Below are 19,949 nucleotides of genomic sequence, written 5' to 3'. Positions count from 1 at the left end.
TCAAGCTTATTGTTTATATATTTTTGCACCATGCACCATGCACTAAGACACCTTACAGCTTACTTTATTCTTTTTATTTATTTATTTGGCTGTGCCAGGTCTTAGTTGCGGCACGCAGGATCTTTAGTTGCAGCATGTGGGCTCTTAGTTACGGCATGTGGGATCTAGTTCCCTGACCAGGGATCCAATCTGGGCCCCCTGCATTGAGAGTTCGGAGTCTTAAAAGCTGGACCACCAGGTAAGTCCTCTTACAACTTACTTTAATTTAAAGCTTCCTAAATTGTTCCTGATATCCTTCTTTTCCAATATAATCAGATTATACTCTTGCAGTGACACTAACCTTCCTAAGGCTCTTTCTTCCTGTCATTTTTCCATATAGGAACTTGTAATTCTTTGAAGTCTGAATTCCTCTATTGATTACAAGGTCTATTCCTATCCATCAGAGTCACACTACACCCAAGCAGGTAAGTGTCTGCTCCATAAAAACTAACTTCTTACTATCTCCACAAGCCAAAATACCCTTTTTTACCTCTGCCCTTGCTTCCTCCCTAAAATGTCTTTAATTTCCCTAAATATTCCTTCGGAGCCCAGTTCTAGTCCCCTACACACTGAAAGGCACACAGGAGGGACTGAAATCTTGCTTTATTTGTTGATTTATCAATTAATTTGGGGGAGGCAATTAATATAATAGAAATTATTTAAAAATCAACTTTTCCTGAAAGCTTGTTATGTTAGTCAACATTTTATTTCCTTTAATATTACTAAGATAAAAAAAAATATCTAAATTTTTCCATAAAGTTTTCAGGATGAATTTATTACACTAAAAGAGTCACCCATTTTGATATGAAGTTTTCAAATCTTCAGATGAAATATACTATGATGAAATGTAAGAAATGAGATATCCAATTAAAGATATTTTCAAGATTTAAGCTATCAAAACATCATAGGAGTTAAATATATTTAACTAAGAGAAAGTTTTTTTGTGAAAAAGAGTCAGTTTACCTTTTAACATTTTAATTTTTGAGAATTACTTGGCTCTTCTACACAGATTAAGTTTAAAATAAATACAAATACCAGTTTTCTTCCGGAACAGAAGATGAAGGATGTGTAGGCATTTCTTTCTGACTAGTCTGGGTCAGTCTTCTGCACCATGATATTACTGTTGTCACATATCTAGATTGAATACATTAAGACCGATGTTTGAAAAACGAACTTGTAGAATATTTATAAAAGCATTTAAAAATTGGAAAAATCATTAAGACGGTTTGGGAAAAAAGAATAAAGAAAAAATTCTAACGTAGGGCAATTTTTAAATCGTTTTCATTGGAAAAAGAAAAAGCAAGTTTTTCTCATTCATCAGGAATAAAATGATTTACTCACATATATGATTAATAAAGATGAGATTTAAGAATCAGAACACAGGTTAACACTTGGATTTCATTCAAAGTTCTAATACCTAAATTCTCCTTTTAGTTTTTCAAAGTAAAATGAATTTCATTAAATTTTATCATGAAAATGTCTTTACACACAAGACTAAGTGAGCATTTGCTTTCTAAAATTTAAACCAGAACACACCTGTTAATGCACACACACACACATCCAGAATTACATATAACTCATCAAACACACAAAACAAGTATCAAGTTCAATAAAATGAATGATTTGGAGTGACTGGCTGAAATAAATAGTTAATGTTTGCTAAACAGACACTATCTTTTGAGGCAAATTATTCAAACTAGCAATGAATGTTGGAGCATTTAAACCAAAATGCAATAACTCCCAACAGAAAAATAAATTCAAGAGGTAAAAAAAGGAATTGTTTTGTGAACATCCTCAAGTAAAATCACTAACATGTCAAGAACATCACAAAGAGAATGATTATTATAACAAATTACATAAGCCAAAAGAGAAAAAGTATATTCATAAAAAGCTGATTTCAAGAATCTTCTCCATTTTAAGAATAATTGTTAGCTAGTTTGTTTTATTTCACTCTACAGAAATAATACATAAGTTTAGTTATTTGTGGCTGTAAGCCTTAGTTTAAATTGGTTAGGGGATTAATTAGTTAACTGGTTAACACAGCTGACCACAGTCCAACCTCCACAGCAAGCCAGTTATATCTATAACACATTTCTTTTGAAAAATCACTAGAATACAAATGGAAATGATTAAAGCTGACCTGATCTATTTAGTTATGCTAGAGACCAATATAACTGTAAACCCTGAAACCTGCTGAGGAATTCCCTGGAGGTCCAGTGGTTAAGACTCCGCGCTTCCACTATAGGGGGCGTGAGTTCGATCCCCAGTCAGGGAACTAAGATCCCACAAGCCACACGGTATGGCCAAAAAATCAAAAGCAAAAACAATGCAGCTACTGAAACTCGCTGAAATGACTTTATGCATTTTCCACATGGAAAAACTAAAAATATATACAACATTTAAATAATGTTTTTATGCTTCCTCTCTGTCTAAAAGGAAGTTGTTTACTAACATGAAATTATTTTTTAAATTGCTTTCCAGTACCTTTCATATGGTCCAGGGTGTTGAATCTGAAATAACTGATTTTGTCCATCAGGAAAAGTTAACTTACACCAACCTAAATTGAGACCTCGATTTACCTTAAGAAGCAAGGAGGAAAGGTAAGTTTTAGTATTCTAGAACTGAAAAACAAAACCTTCTTTTAAATTAATTTTCAGTAAAAAAAAAAAAAGAAGTAGATGAATCATTAAAACTTTATTTTGACTAACTTAAAAGTTTTATTTTACATGGGATATGGGTATTATTTAACCACCACCCTTATATAGATAATTATCAAAAGAACAAAAATACTAGTCCCTCTCTCTATAATGAGTTACCTTTATAAAAATGACGATTTGTCACACCTTTCTGATTTCTGCTAGGAAATCCAATGAGATCAGTAAAGCCTCTTGACAGATTTTATACTTCAAAAAATAGAGATACTGTGGTACTTCATTTTCTTTGTACTATTTCCACAGATTAAAAATAAATAAATAAAAAATAGATTTCAGTCTGAAGTATAATTACCTGTCTCTTTTCAATAAGAGAGCTGAAATTCCAATTCAGGGTTAGAGTAATGCCATCTAAAAAGACAGCATGTACTTTGTCATCAGAGTATGCAAGAAATCTTCCCACGTTGGGTATGAACGATTCTCTCAAAAGCAAAGGCAGTATATTGCTATTATTTATCCCAGGTACCTAAAACCAGAAAATAAAAATAGCAGGAAAGACAGTTATCCACTAATAAAATTGAAATGATTAATGAACACTGAGGCAACTTCACATTCTCATTCAGAAGTTGAATATTGTAGAACCCTTATGGATGTTTTGACTTCTCCAGAAGTGGCTACCCAAAAGAGTCTATTGTAAGCAGATTAAGTACTAATACCTTTGGAAAGTCACCATTCTGCTGAACTTTACATAGAAAATAGACAAAGATTAGGAACTACAGCAACATATAGGTTTATAATCAAAGCAGTATAGATACAGAAATCAAGGTCTGAGAATCACTTCCTCCAAGTCCGCATTAAAAAAAATTTACTTTTACAGTTATGGAAATAGAATGAATACTGTAATGTTTCAAAATAACTATGTTTTCACATACTTCAAATCCAATCAATTCCCGTCCTCCCCCTCTAAGAAAAAAGAAACAACAAACTACATACAGTAAAAGTATAACATAAAAGCCCAGTTTTGCAGTGTTTATCTATTAAATGGATTTTTTAAATAAACCAGTATTAATATTACAAAGACTTTCTCACATGACTTAGATGAAAGTAATTTGAACTTATATGTATGTATACAAATAATAAAGCAATTAAAAATATCTTGCTTTTAAAATAATTTAAGATACCATTTTCCAGCAGCATATATGATAGTTATGGCTTAAAGAAAGCTTCATCTTGGCACAATGCTGAAGAATTCTGTCAACAAGAAAAATACTACTTAAACATTTGCAAATAATGTCATTTTCCAATTCTAGCAACCCATTCTCACTGCTATACAACATTTTAGGCAAGTAACTCGTTGCCACAAAAATACGTTTGGACCTCTTTCTTCCTTAAGCCCCTAGAAGGGAACTACTACTGTTGCTTCCCTTTGTGCTAATCTTACATAATTAAGGTTATTCCTCTATTTTTTAGCAATGAAATGACTCCAAATGGAGAGGATTTTCAGAATTTGCTCCTTTTTAAGAAGTGACAGATTCACAGCACCTGAAAGGTTTAGCATAGTCTAAGAGTGGTGGGGATGTGAATCAACTGTCCCTAGAAAATCAAATGACCAGTTCTGCTCCTTCAAATCTACTTTAGAAGTTGCTTAAACATAAGTTTATAAAACAAATAATTTAATTCAACAATCCACTTTCATTCCTCTCGGTGCCACAGACTGATTAATGAATTAAAAAACATATGAACCAAAGAACCAAACTACAGTTCACCTTCTGTTCATTCTCAGAAATCGTTATTACTCCTAGGATAATAAAGAAGTATGAAAATTCAAATGTATCATCAAATCTTCAACTTGATTCCAAGGAACAATAATGATGCCACACTTACCTACAGAAAAGGCACTTATTTTCTTCCAGCAGCTGCTTGCCATATGTGGATGTTTCTCCATATTTAACTTCAAATTTCAAAGCCAGAAGTACTTTTTTTTTAAAAATAATTGGGATTTTCTTGTTGCTGTTGTTTTAATCTTTATTTATTTATTTGGCTGTGCCGGGTCTTGGTTGTGGCACAAGGGATTTTTGTTGTGGTATGTGGGATCTTTAGCTGCGGCATGCAGGATCTTTTAGTTGTGGCATGCAAACTCTTAGTTGCAACACGTGGGATCCAGTCCCCTGACCAGGGATTGAACCTGGGCACCCCTGCATTGGGAGTGTGGTAGCCACTGGACCACCAGGGAAGTGCCAAGAAGTACTCTTATAATGACATTGTGATCACTTTATTTTATAAATGATGAGACCAGAAAAGTTGACAGATTTTACTAAAGACATTTCCACTGTACCCACCAATTCTTAATCTTATCCGAACCACTAGAAAATGTATCAAGTTTCTCAGACACATAACACTTGATTCAGCTGAACATGAAGCACTTACCTGGTTGCCTGTTTAATTACAGAACAAACAGAAAATGGACTTCCTGGTCTATCTGGAGGAAGGTTATTTACTGAATAAGTTTTCTCTTCTCTCTGAAAATTAGTTTAAAATTTTAAAAAAGATTCAATAATAAATATTGGCCATTATTACTTAGCTATTTTTTTCCCTTAAAATATATATTTATACAGTGAAAAGGCAAGCAATTATTTTAAGTTAATCAACAGCCCATAAAAGGTAACTTTAAAAGGTATTTTATGATGCTTTTCCATTTTCCCTTTTTTTTAAAAGTCTAGAATTCCTCCTATCAAAAGTTATCCTACTCAAAAATTACATTCTAATAGCCTATAACTTACTGCTCAATTTAAATCTTGGCTGTACTCAAATTAACAAACTAATTTCCCTGTGCATTAACAGGAAACCTACCATAAGCCCCTTTTTCCCTTTAGACAGAAAAAAAAAAAAAAAAAGAAGAAGAAGGTGGCTAAATAGGCTTAAAAAACTGTTTTAATTACTATTTTAACTGAATGACTATATCATTTTGTTATATTTTATTAATGGAAGAACAATTGCTAGTTTGTGTAAGACAATATTATTATTTACAAGCTCAACTTCTTGAATTAGGAAAAAATGTTGTTTTGTTATTCCCTCTGAATTTCCTCTTTCTGAGACTCTTTCATGCTAGTGTTTACCAGGACTCTGTCTCCAGCCTTCTCTTCTGATTTCCCGGTTTCTTCTTGGGTAATCCCAGGAGGGTCCAAAACTGTGTTCATAATAAATATCACAACAGCAACAACTAACATTTATTAAACAGATGATACTATGTGCTAGGTGCTATGCTATGTAGTTTACAAAGGATTATCTCATTTACTCCTCAAAATAATCCTGAGAGATATGAACTATTAATGTCTATTTTTTAGATAAGGAAACTGAGGCTTGAGGGCTAAGTATTAGTAGAGGTCTGAATTGAACCACAAGAGAGTGTTGCCCATACTCTACCATCAGTGACAGAAAATAAGCTTCAAAGTCAGAGCTGTATTCAAATCACAGGTGTGCCATTTACTATTATAATGATGGAAAGGTTATACAAACTTGTGTTAAGTCTCAGTGCCTACAACCTATGAAATGGGGATACTACCTACCATCCACATTGTCCTGAGGATTAATGAAATAATACATATATAAAGCAACTGGGACAGAATTTAGTCTATAGTATGGTACTCAAAAAATAGTCTCTCCTCTTTTATCCTGGACTGTAGACTTGAATATCTAAATCTCTACCGGATATCACAAAGACATTTCAACTTCAACATGTCAAAATGAAATTACCTTCCCTTCAAAATCTGCATTTTTTTCCCCTCTCTCCTACTTCATATTTACCTCTGGTATGTCAATCATTACATGTTATTCCCTCTTCCTAGAACTCAGCTCCCTCCCTCCATCACCTCCCCTTGTCTGACTAACTCCTACTTTTCCTTCAGCGTCAGGGAAGCCATTAAGGAGGTCCCATATGCTAGGTGAAATCCCCTAGTTATGTCTACAAGCACAGAAAACCTCTATTCCTGCTTCTTGGTTTCCATTACAATTTCAATTTAATGTTTTATACTTAATGTTGGTCTTCTCTGCTAGAACGAAGCTTCGTGAAGGTAGGGGCTGAATCTGTTTTGCTGACCTCTGTATCCTCAGCATTTATTAGCACAGTGGGCTAAGTCACATGGTAGGCACTCAAAATATCACACCTTAATTATTTATGTCCTTATCTGTCAGATACTGAGTCCCTCGAAGGTTCTTGTCTTTTTCCACTGCCTAATTTCATCAATTCTAAAATGCTTATTTTTCACAATTTAACCTCTCTGAAATAAAGATGCATCTTACAATTAAGAGTTTCTTTCAATTACTATCAGGCAGATGGGACTGAACTATAATAGAATTTAAATCTTCTATGGAAATCTCTTGGTAAGTTCAAAAAATGCCATCATCAATACACTTAAGGTTTAAAAAATTTTTGGTTTAATCCAGTGCCTGGTACCACCACTCACTGATTAATTCAATAACTTGGCATCATTTTCAACTCCTTCCTCATCCCCAATATCCCGTTCAGTCATTTGTTCTGTCTCCTTAATATCTCTTGGGTCCATTCTTATCTTTCCATTCTCATTACCACTGCCTGGCCCTCATACTTCCTTTTCTGCACTACTATACATGTCTTCTAACTGGTTCTACAGCTTGAAGTGCCACTGCTTCCCCATCTCAGTTCATCTTCCTCTGAAAAGACCTAACAAAAATATGATGTCACTTCCCTACTTAAATCCTTCAGTGGCTCTCCAAAAGCAATAGGGTTTCTCATGCTCCATTAATGAACTGGCTCAACTTGGTCTAATCTCTTCTGTGGACATTTCCCCCACCATTCTACCTCTGTTTTAGTCTACTACAGCCTACCACAGCATTTTCATTTCCTTCAACATTCCAAACTGGCCCCAGATTCTTGCCTCCAGTTAGATGACATTTATCTACTGTTCTGTGTACTAGCAAAATAGTGTGCTGAAGAAGACAAGGCTTACCTCTAGGTGGGTTAGTTAGTAAACAAACATTGATCAATATGAAAATGTCACAAAGTACTAAATGCCAAGAAGAAAAAAAGAGGAGGGTACCTTGATAGGGAGTGTCATAGGTAGCTTCTTTAAGCTGGATAGTCAGGAAAAGCTTCCTTGAGGAGGTGTCATTTAAATAGAAATTCTAATGACAAAAGGCCAGCCATGCAAAGAGTTGAGCAAGAACAGTGTTCCCTTAGCTATATGCTCCTCTAACAACCATCCCTCTTTTGCATAACTCCTCCTGCCATGTCTTCCTCCAGAAGGCTTTCCAGGAGCCTCCTAAACAGGGTCAGGTACCCTTCCTTATGTGGACCCAAGGCACCAAGTGTTTATCTCTATGGAAGCACTTACACTGTCAGTCCCTGTCAATCTTTCCTCTTTAAATTTTTAATTATACAAGCAATGATGATACATTACTACATTTTGGGGGGAGGAAGAGTTCAAAAATATAAGATTTCAGCCCCTCCCGACTCTTCCTCCCTCACAAAATCCCAGATTCCTCCCCAAAAGTAACCACTTCAGTTTAGTTTTTATCTGCCCAGATCTTTCCCTGTGCATTTACACGTGTATTATATACAGTAATATAATTGGGTTTGGGGTTTGTTTTTTGTTCTTTACACAGAAGATATCATTGTACATCTTCTCATGCAAACTTTTTTTTCACTCAACAGCATTTTGGAGATCTTTCAGTATCTGTCTTTCTATGCGTCTACATCTTCCTCATTCTTTTAAACTGCTTCCAACATTCCCACGACCTGATCACCACAGCTTATTTCACCATTTTCTACTGATGAACATTTAGATTACTTGCAGTTTTTCGCTACTACAAACAAGACCACAGTCCACATCCTTGGCCATGCTTCTTTGTATATATGTGCTCATAGTTTTCTAGGATAGATACCTTAGAAGCAGAATTTCTAGCCAATTTTACTTGGTATTATCAAGTTGGCCTTCATAAAGGCTGAATCAATTTACACTCCAATCAACAGTATGAAAGCACCCCTTTCCCCCATACCTTTGCTGGCAGTAGATATTGTCAACCTTTTGACAATTTGATGAGTGAAAAATATTATATCATTGTTATTTTAATCTGCATTTCTTTGATGCAAGTAGTAAAGTTGAACATGTTTTCAAATACTATGGGTTACATGGCATAATCATTCTTATCCTTTGCTCATTTTTCTGTTAGGTTTTTTTCTGGTCTTTTTATTAATGATTTATAGTGTACAAGATTTTCTTCCAGGCCTTTGTCTTTTTTACTTTAATTTAACAAAAGTTAAATATTTAAAATTTAACATACATTTAAAAATTTCAAGCTGATCAAACTTTTCTTTATGCCTTCTGGTTTTGTGTATTGTACTTAAGAAGGCCTTCCCTATCACAACACTATAAACACTGTCCTTCTATTTTCTTTTAATAAATATAAAGTTTGGTTTCTTACATTTAGCCCTTTAATCCACCTGGAATTTATTTTGGAATATGGGTTAAAGTAAGGAGCAAACAATTTTACTCCCAAAAGAAAGCAAATTGTTTCTAAATCTTTTCACTCAAGTAGACAGAGAAGAATGAATGTGTTGCTCACTGGGTTCTGAGTGTGTAAAGCCCAAAGCAGTACACCACAAAGGCACAACTAACTTGTCTGGAAGTTTTGTTTTATCTCCAAAGCACATGTGATATGTTTGCTTCAGTATAAAAATTATCATCCCCTCCCCACGACACCTTTGAGTAAAACTGAAGCTCCAGGAAGATGTTCTGTATTTGCCTTGTAGTTTTTTGAACTCTCGATACATAGCAGTCAGTAGTGTGGATGTATATGCATACCCATTCTATTTGCCTGTTTACTGAATCATCTCATGCACTACACACATGCGTGCACACACACACACACACACACACACACACACACACACTACTGGTCATGCTTTCATCTCATTTGCCTGTTTGCCTGACTGACTGACTACTAGACTGTGAACTCTTGACTGCAAGAACGCTTCATCTTTACCCAGTGCTTAACAGAGTGCCTGCCTATGAATGTTCAATTAATATTTATTGAATAAATACTTTCCTACAAATAGACTTCAGCAGGGAATCTGCTCTAATATATGCTAAAATATTTATGAATAAAATGATACTTGGGATTTACTTAAAAATAAATAGGAAGTGGGGGGGCAGTGGGAAGTATAGATGGAACAAGCTGGGTAATGGGTACATGAAGGTCTGTTACGCCAGTCTTTCTGCTTTTGCATATGTTTGAAATTTTCCCTAGTTAAAAAAAATCTGCTCTAGTTTTAAGTCTTCTTCCTAGCAACCGTGATAATCTTATCACTCAAATACTCTGTAATAGAGAAAGAAAACGTATTATGTTCCATCCTGCGAAGCAAAGCTGTGTGATACTATAGTAATCCCTATAAAAGGGTGGATTTCAAATGTCAGACTGGGAACAAGCAAATATAGACTATTAACAAAATTTCCACATGATTACATTTTGGTCTGATATATTAAATAGATCATGTTATGTTTCACTGTTTTCAACAACAGAACGATCCTGTTCAATGTTCTAATTGTATATGAAGATTTAGGAGTTAAGAGGTGTTTTAAATATGCAAGCAATTGTATGTGGAGAGAAAAGAATGTGCTTTTTAATATGCAAATATTAATTCAAAGAAGTATACTGATTCCAAATAATATTGCTGGTTTCAGTGTTTCCTATTGATAAATTCTATGACAGAAGAAATTTAATTTCTGATTTAAAAACAAACTGCTTAGGCAAATGGATGACAGAATACTGGATGAGAATACAGCAAAAATAAGGCGGTTAGTAATTACTGTGCCAATGCTGGCAGTAAGATGATATTAATTCTCTAGACTAAGAAGTAGTAGCAAGAAATTTTATAGAAGATCAAATTTCCCATATATATATATATATATATATATATATATTCAGAATTATTTATAAACAGCCATGTACCAAAAATTTTGAGCTGAGACCTCATTGTCAACCTACCTCTTCTGATCCTTCTTGAATGGAACAATATATAAAATAGTTTCCCAAATAAGCTCCTTCTGATTTGAAAACAGATCCATCTCCAGGATAAACCTCTATTGAGTTCATATTTTTGTGGTTAAGTCTAAGGAAAAGAAATAATCATTAAAAAAGTATTTTTCTCATTGAGATTAACATATAGATGATGGCAATCATATTTAAAAAAAAGGTAGTATGAGGGTTTTTTTTGCCTATCTAAAAAAAATGGATAATTTCATACTCTGCACATCAACCAGCTAAATTAATTTTTTTGAAAAAAATAAACAGAACATCCAGAATTGGTAAATGTATCTATTTCAACTAAGCTCAACTTCTAGAAGTCAGGCATCTTGTCTTATCATCCTGGTATCCCACTGCCACTCACAGTGGCCAGTACATTATAGTCATCAAAGCAATGCCCACTGCATAGGAGTTAAATATGACAACTCCAGAGCCTAAAAATAATATTATTCTGTAAAAATGAAACTAGTAGAATCAATACCTGATGGATGAGGTTAGCCATGTGTAAAAGGAGCCACCCCTAAGAGAAGGTGACTGTACCTGGAGCAGCCAGGTACAGTCAAGGTATTGGGTATATAATTTATAAAAACTTAAGCCAAGTCAATTTTATCGAAACATATATGAAAAACATATTGTCAGAAGGGGGTGGGTTTAGGTCTCATTTGTTTATTTTTGTTTTTATTTCCATTACTCTAGGAGACAGATCCAAAAAGATATCACTGCAACTTATCTTTTGAACACTCTTTGGAGTGTTCTGCCTATATTTTCCTCTAGGAGTTTTATGGTTTCCAGTCTTACATTTAAGTCTTTAATCCATTTTGAGTTTATTTTTGTATATAGTGTTAGAGAATGTTCTAATTTCATTCTTTTACATGTAGCTGTCCAGTTTTCCCAGCACCACTTATTGAAGAGACTGTCTTTTCTCCATTATATAGTCTTGCCTCCTTTGTCATAGATTAATTGACCAGAGGTGCGTGGATTTATTTCTGTGCTTTCTATCCTATTCCATTGATCTATATGTCTGTTTTTGTACCAGTACCATACTACTTTGATTACTGTAGCTTTGTAGTATAGTCTGAAGTCAGGGAGCCTGATTCTTCCAGCTCCATTTTTCTTTCTCAAGATTACTTTGGCTATTTGGGGTCTTTTGTGTCTCCATACAAATTTTAAGATTTTTTTGTTCAAGTTCTGTGAAAAATGCCATTGGTAATTTGATAGGGATTGCAATGAATCTGTAGATTGCCTTGGGTAGTATAGTCATTCTAACAATGTCAATGTTTCCAATCCAAGAACACGGTATATCTTTTCATCTGTTTGTGTCGTCTTCAATTTCTTTCATCAGTCTCTTACAGTTTTCGGAGTACAGGTCTTTTGTCTCCTTAGGTAGGTTTATTCCTAGGTATTTTATTCTTTTTGATCTGATGGTAAATGGAATTGTTTCTTTAATTTCTCTAAGTTTCTCTAAACCTAATTAAACTTAAAAGCTTTTGCACAGCAAAGGAAACCATAAACAAAACGAAAAGTCAACCTATGGACTGGGAGAATATATCTGCAAATGATGCTACTGACCAGGGATTAATTTCCAAAATATATAAACAGCTCACACAGCTCAATATCAAAAAAACAAACAACCCAATTAAAAAATGGGCAGAAGATCTAAATAGACATTTCTCCAAAGAAGACATACAGATGGCCAACAGGCACATGAAAAACTGCTCAACATTGCTAATTATTAGAGAAATACAAATCAAAACTACAATGAGGGTGCTTCCCTGGTGGCGCAGTGGTTAAGAGCCCGCCTGCCGATGCAGGGGACACGGGTTCGTGCCCTGGTCCAGGAAGATCCCACATGCCGCAGAGCGGCTGGGCCCGTGAGCCATGGCTGCTGAGCCTGTGCGTCCGGAGCCTGTGCTCCGCAACGGGAGAGGCCACAACAGTGAGAGGCCCGCGTACCACAAAAAAAACAAACAAAAAAACCCCTACAATGCGGTATCGCCTCACACCAGTCAGAATGGCCATCATCAGAAAGATCACAAATAACAAATGTTGGTGAGGATGTGGAGAAAAGGGAACCCTCCTACACTGTTGGTGGGAATGTAAATTGGTGTAGCCACTATGGAGAATAGTATGGAGGTTCCTTAAAAAACTAAAAATAGAGTTACCATATGATCCAGCAGTCCCACTCCTGGGTACATATCCAGAAAAGACGAAATCTCTAATTCAAAAAGATACATGCACCCCAATGTTCACAGTAGCACTATTTACAATAGCCAAGACATAGTAGCAACCTAAATGTCCGTTGACAGATGAATGGATAAAGAAGATGTGGTATGATATACAATGGAATACCACTTGGCCTTAAAAAAGAATGAAATAATGCCATTTGCAGCAATATGGATGGACCCAGAGATTATCATACTAAGTGAAGTAAGCCAGACAGAGAAAGACAAGTATCATATGATATCACTTACATGTGGAATCTTAAAAAACAAAACAAAACAAAACAAATGAACTTATTTGTAAAACGGAAATAGACCCACAGACATAGAAAAGAAACTTGTGGTTACCAAAGGGGAAAGGGCAGGAGGGATACACTGGGAGTTTGGGATTAACATATACACACTACTATATAAAAAATAGATAACCAACAGGGACCTACTGTATAGCACAGAGAACTATACTCAATATTTTGTAATAATCTCTAAGGGAAAAGAACCTGAAAAAGAATATATGTATATACATACACACACACATACATATATATATACACACACATACATATATATGTATAACTGAATCACTTTGCTGTACACCTGAAACTAACACAACATTGTAAATCAACTATACTTCAATAAAAAATTTTTTAAATAAAAGTAACAAATAAAAACAAACAAAAAAAAAAGAGAAAGGGGCGGTTTTCATGGAGGAAAAGGAGACCCCAAAGAACAAAAATTTCACAGATCTCTTCTAGCATTATTTACAGAAGTGAAACTCTGAATCTAGCCAACACTAGTATTCCAGTCACTAGCGAGGTGTACTTTGTGGTAGAATAGGGATAATTCAATAGAATAGTGCAGACACAGAGGAGACATTCAGTGAATATTTGTGGCATGAATGGTGGCTGAAATCTCTTCTAGGCTAGCTAACTTCTCCTCTAATTCCATGCTCAACAGGCATCCTTCTGACGTGACTAATTCAGATGACTAGATCCCCTATTGCTTGGAAGGGGTATCCTAAATAACTGGCAAAATATTTCATTCACAAGCAAAACTAATTCCTCATTGGCTTTGGAGTTGTTACAAAAATCTTGTGAATATGGTTAATGTGAATTAGTCACAAGACATCTATGTGGACTAATAAAATTATTAAATTTTATTCAGTTTTAATTAAATTTAAATTTAATTTAATTTAAATTTTATTAGTACACATAGAGATCTGTAAAACTCAGGGCCAAACACAGGAGAATGGTGGCCCCAGGCAAAACTGTACTCACGGGGGAGTCTATCCACAAGGGTAGTCCTATACCTTCTGTGACATTGCTAAATAGCTCCAAATGCAACACAAGTGCCTTACCTATAGGTAATACCCTTGTACCAAACCACTTTCACTAGTTCAGGATAGGAATATTCTTCTTCAACAAACTGTCTCTGTGAAAGTGAATCACAAAACTCCCACCTGTGAAGGACAAAATACAAGCTATTAATTCTGGTTGCCTAACGTAATTACCTTTAGAAGTGAACAGAACAGTGCTACTGTAGTAAGATTTATTTCTTGCTTAAGTCATTAGATCAAAGAAAAGTAAAAATTAATATGAAAGTGCATTAATGAAATTTAAAACTACAGTTGACCCTTGAACAACATGGGGGTTGAGGGCACTAACCCCAGTGCAGTAGAAAACCAAGTACTGTTATCTCTGCCTCAAAAACAAAGGAGTTTATAAATGACTCACCCAAGGGCAGGAAGCTGAAACAGTTTGGATAAAATCGGCACTCAAACCCTAGTTCTGTTGATTCCCCAAATTGTGATCTCTAATCGAACACAAACTTTCCCCCCATACTTAGTTCATTTAAAGATCTGAAAAATAAAAATACAGCATGATATTTATTGAAAAAATCTGTGTATAAGTGGACCCACACAGTTCAAATCCGTGTTGTCCAAGAGTCAACTGTAATCTTATTTTTCCATGTATTTTTCTTAGTATTTTTAATAATCTCACTATTGAATCTCAGCATAAATACATAAATTAAGTTTCACTAACCTTTAAAATTTAGGATTCAAACAATAAATATTTACTGAAATATCTATGGTGAGCCAGGCACTGTGCAATACACACTATGGATATGACACCCAAGAAAGCACACATGGTCCCTGCCCTCAATGGAGTTCTATCTAGCAGGGACAGAAAGTAGTAGATACTGAACATAAAGAAAAGGGAATTACTGTATGCTATGGGATTGTATAGAGCCTAATCCAATCTAGGGACTTCAGAATAATGACCCTAAGGAAGAAAGGCTTATTTATGCTAAGACCTGAAAATGAGCATAAGTTAGTGAGCTGAGAGAGATAAAAGGAGTGTTCCTGGCATGGAAAGAGTAGGTGCCATGGTAAAAGAAAGCTTGGGCAAGAATTCTATGGACCGCAAGAAGTCCAGTTTAGCAAGAGTAGAGAAAGCAAGGGCAAGAGTGGTGAGGATTACAGACCCACGAAAAGACCATATATATAACAGAAGGCCTGTTAAGCCATGCCTAAGGATAATGGATTTCAATCAAGGCCAGTGGCAAGTTATTGAAAAACTGTTAATTTAGAAGCATAAATCTCTTTTGATGTGTACTTATAATACTGGAATTCCCAATTCTAACTACATAATCATGACAAGGCTAAAAATCATTCCCATTTTTTGTTTCCAATAACAAATATGTACTCAGAAGACTACCTGGGATCATATCCCAATTCTACAAGCACTAGGTGTGAGACTGTGCTTGAGTTATTCAACATTTCTGTGTCTCAAGTTCCTCTACAAAATGGGGTTGATAATAGTACCTACCTCATGGGGTTACTATGAGGACAAAATAGGTAAAGTATAACCATGCCTGGCACAAAGTAAGTGCTCTGTGTTAGCTATTATCATTATTACTACATTACTTATACAGAGTTCATGTTACAAATCTATAACCATTAGGCTATTCATTTCTTAGTGAAGGTAAAAGTCTGTACCTAGCCATCCAGAAGCCTCTCCATGTTTATCCCTGTTGAAGATGGACATATTTACAGTCAGTTAACCAAAGACAAGGTGACCTCTGAGGCTATGGATGAAAGAAAAGAACCCATGATCACACACGTCAGGTCCATGCTCCAGCAACAGAACTAACAGGTTCCACTGGGCAGCAGCGGATGCTTCCCAGGGCTCGCTCCCACAGAGCTCTGTGCCGTCACTTACCACACTTTAATAATCTTTTCAGTGATAGTGACCCTTACTAGACTCTAAGCTCCTAGAAAGCAGGGACTCTTCATCTCTACAGTCTCCATGCTTAACAAAGTACCCAGTGTAGTCAGCCTTCCACCAACATCCAATGCATGGATGTGAAGTTAAGAAATATAAGCAACACATTAGCCGGGGACATTATTTACTATCCATTACAAGCAAAGTTTTAGATCAATTGAACTTTCCTTATGAATGGTATCAGATGATTCCAAAAGAAAAATGATCCTTAGGTAGGTCTGGCTCTGACAAAAGCATTAGGACAAATAAGTCATTCTTCCATTACCTGTGCAGGTGTGGGACAGGACAGCTTAGTAACAGGGCCCTGGGAAGAACAGAAACTTCTTTTCCTCTTTCCTCAGAAACGTCAGAAGTTAAAATTCTCTTCTGGGTGATATCTGCATCAGTTCCAGACATATTGCTGATTTTATTATGAAAACGAAGTGCTAAAGACAAAGGATATTCCCATTCCTCCGGACAGGAGGCCACTGACCAGCACTGCTTTACCCATGTGTATACACACGTGTCTTTTGTCCCAGGTGAAGACAGCGCCTCCCTCCCTTCAGTTCCATTTACACAACTCTTCTCTAAAGGTTCTTTGGATTTCGTGATCTGATAATAAAGTTCATTTTCTTTATTCTTCAGTCTCTGTCCTGATAAACTTCCATATGTACAGATTTTGCCAGCTTTTTCAACTAGTTTGTCCTTTTTGGCTTTATTATTTTTTTCTGACAGTACTATAGATGAGTCCGGCTTCTGGCTTACTTTACACAAAAAATGTACTGTAAATTCATGCTGAAATTTGGGCAGGCAAAGGTATGCGTGACCATCTAAAGATGATATCTTCACGGTGCCACTCTGCATACATATCATGCCATCATCAGTATCAAGACGGGGCCATCTTACTTCTGAGATGTCAGTGAAGATACGCTGAGTTGAGGGGAGAAAAAGGGATGGTATTTTCTGTTAACAGTCCAATTTTTCCATACATTTGATACTTACATATTACTTAAGAAAGCTCTTAAAGTTTTGTGTTCTACTACCTAGAAAGAATGAAAAGTGTCAGCCTATATATGGTTTTCCAGAGAACACTTGATATTGTTAAGATTATTTCTTAGAAAAGTAGACATAAAACACACACACACACACACACACACACACTCTCTCTGACAAAAAGGACAGAAAAGAAGAAAAAGAAAAATCATCTTGGTTATATTTAATGTTAAACGTATTTTGATTTAAAGTGTACAATGCATCAGAGATAAATAGATTTGCAGCCCCTCTCCAAAAGTCTACTCTGAAAAAGAATATAAATGAGGGAAGACCAGCACTACTGTATGAAAAGCAATCATAACCTAAATGGTATGGAACCAGCATAACAATCACTGACAGAACAATTTAGAGAACACAGAAACAGACTCAACCGTATCTCAAAATGTTACATACGATAACATAAGTTTTTCAAAACAAGGGGGGAAAGGGAGAATTACATATTTAATAAATGGTACTGAAATTATTGAACAGCATTTGGGAAATGCTATCTCAAAGGATTATCACATGGACTAAATAGGATAACATGTATACGGTACTCGTCCTACATAGCACCAGGTACAGTACACACTAAATTCCGGGTGCCTTAAAGGGTAACATTTAAAAAAATCGAATTACTCAAAGGTTAACTGATCTGGACCAACAGCAAACAGATTCATAACAGGTAACAGTGCCTGTTGCATCTTTTCATATAAGATAAAAATGGCAAGTGTCACATAACAGTCTTTTAATCAGTTAAGCTTGCCAATTTACACATTTCACCTTCCATTTACATAAAACCTTAGATTTACGAAATACTGTCAAGAAAGCCTCGTAAATTTACAGTGCTATCTATGTGTACAGATGTTAGTGTGCTAAAATTAAGGGAAGTATTCATACCATTTGCAGCAACATGGATACAACTAGAGATTACTGTACTAAGTGAAGTAAGTCAGAAAGGGAAAGACAAATACCATATGATATCACATATATGTGGAATCTAAAGTGTGGCACAGGACTTCCCAGGTGGCGCAGTGGTTAAGAATCCACCTGCCAACGCAGGGAACACAGGTTCGAGCCCTGATCTGGAAAGATCCCACATGCCGCGGAGCAACTAAGCCCGTAAGCCACAACGACTGAAGCCCGCGCGCCTAGGGCCCGTGCTCCGCAACAAGAGAAGCCACCGCAATGAGAAGCCCACACACCACAACGAAGAGTAGCCCCTGCTCACCGCAACTAGAGAAGGCCCATACGCAGCAACGAAGACCCAACACAGCCAAAAATAAAACAAATAAATAAATAAATAAAAATAAATAAAATGTGGCACAAATGAACCTATCTACTAAACAGAAACAGACTCACAGACAGAGAGATCAGACTTGTGGTTGCCAAGGGGGTGTGTGGGGGAAGGGAGAGGTATGGACTGGGAATCTGGGGTTGGTAGATGCAAACTATTACATTTAGAATGGATAAACAACAAGGTCTACTGTATAACACAGGGAACTATATCCAATCTCCTGGGATAAGCCATAATGGAAAAGAATATTAAAAAAAAGAATGTCGGGCTTCCCTGGTGGCGCAGTGGTTAAGAGTCCACCTGCCGATGCAGGCGACATGGGTTCGTGCCCCGGTCTGGGAAGATCCCACATGCCGCGGAGTGGCTGGGCCCGTGAGCCATGGCTGCTGAGCCTGTGCGTCCGGAGCCTGTGCTCCGCAACGGGAGAGGCCACAACAGTGAGAGGCCCATATACTGCAAAAAAAAAAAAAAAAAAAAAAAAATGTCTATATGTGTATAACTGAGTCACTTTGCTGTACAGCAGATTGGCACGACATTGTAAATCAACTATACTTCAATTAAAAAAATTATATAAAAAAAGTTAAGGGCAATAGTCATTGATGGCAAAGCTGCTTTATAAGGATGGTCAGTTCAGACAACTCTTTTCTCTAGAATTAGACAACCTAATGATCCTACTGCAGCATCAGCAGCAAGTTACGTAGTTTCAATGAATACTGCGTAACTACTCAAAAGATACAGTGGATGGACTTCCTTGGTGGCACGGTGGTTAAGAATCCACCTGCCAATGCAGGGGACACAGGTTTGATCCCTGGTCCGGGAAGATCCCACATGCTGTGGAGCAACTAAGCCCGTGCGCCACAACTATGGAGCCTGTGCTGTAGAGCCTGTGTGCCACAACTACTGAAGCCCATGCACCACAATTACTGTGCGCCACAACTACTGAAGCCTGCATGCCCTAGAGCCCATGCACTGCAAATACTGAGGCCACACGCTGCAACTACTGAAGCTCATGCGCCTAGAGCCTGTGCTGCCCAACAAGAGAAGCCACCGCCATGAGAAGCCTGTGCACCGCAACGAACAGTAGCCCCCGCCCACCGCAACTAGAGAAAGCCCGCGCACAGCAACAAAGACCCAATGCAGATGGGAAAAAGAAAAAAGATACAATGGAAAAAATGGCCTTGTAAACTAAGTTATTAGCTTACAATTTTTCTTGACTCCTTTGCCATGAGACAATACAACAGAAAGTTACTCAGTAAGCAGGCAAGCATCATGACTGTAGCAGAAAGTGATTAAGAGACACAGTCTTCAGAGTCAGACAGACTGGGTTCAGATCCTGACTTTGCCACTTAGAAAAATTTCATGGACATATTAGGTAAACTCTCCGAGATTTAGT

The 19,949-nt window shown here is 36.4% G+C and overlaps 1 protein-coding gene and 1 long non-coding RNA gene across 3 annotated transcripts in view; one reads left to right on the top strand and one right to left on the bottom strand.

The window, feature by feature from the left end:
• The window catches only part of C3H5orf34 (chromosome 3 C5orf34 homolog), a 33,653-nt gene that overhangs the window by 7,940 nt on the left and 5,764 nt on the right, over window positions 1–19,949 (bottom strand). Inside the window, exons 4-11 of one of the 2 annotated variants that reach the window (XM_032627853.1) lie at window positions 16,517–19,009; window positions 14,325–14,426; window positions 10,713–10,836; window positions 5,118–5,209; window positions 3,872–3,941; window positions 3,046–3,216; window positions 2,524–2,618; window positions 1,075–1,173 (exon numbers count right to left, since the gene is read on the bottom strand). In XM_032627853.1, the coding sequence (XP_032483744.1) occupies window positions 1,075–1,173; window positions 2,524–2,618; window positions 3,046–3,216; window positions 3,872–3,941; window positions 5,118–5,209; window positions 10,713–10,836; window positions 14,325–14,426; window positions 16,517–17,103 (1,340 nt within the window). In that variant the 5' untranslated portion in view covers window positions 17,104–19,009. The remainder of the gene's footprint in view (window positions 1–1,074; window positions 1,174–2,523; window positions 2,619–3,045; window positions 3,217–3,871; window positions 3,942–5,117; window positions 5,210–10,712; window positions 10,837–14,324; window positions 14,427–16,516; window positions 19,010–19,949) is intronic. The other variant, XM_032627852.1, reaches the window with a different exon arrangement.
• On the top strand, window positions 127–16,725 carry LOC116751666. The gene is made up of 3 exons (XR_004349313.1): window positions 127–464; window positions 2,521–2,639; window positions 16,593–16,725. It is a non-coding gene; the product is annotated as an uncharacterized LOC116751666 (long non-coding RNA).

This window comes from Phocoena sinus, chromosome 3, assembly GCF_008692025.1.
Source record: "Phocoena sinus isolate mPhoSin1 chromosome 3, mPhoSin1.pri, whole genome shotgun sequence".
Lineage (NCBI taxonomy): Eukaryota > Metazoa > Chordata > Mammalia > Artiodactyla > Phocoenidae > Phocoena > Phocoena sinus.
This window is presented reverse-complemented; position numbering and strand designations above follow the sequence as displayed.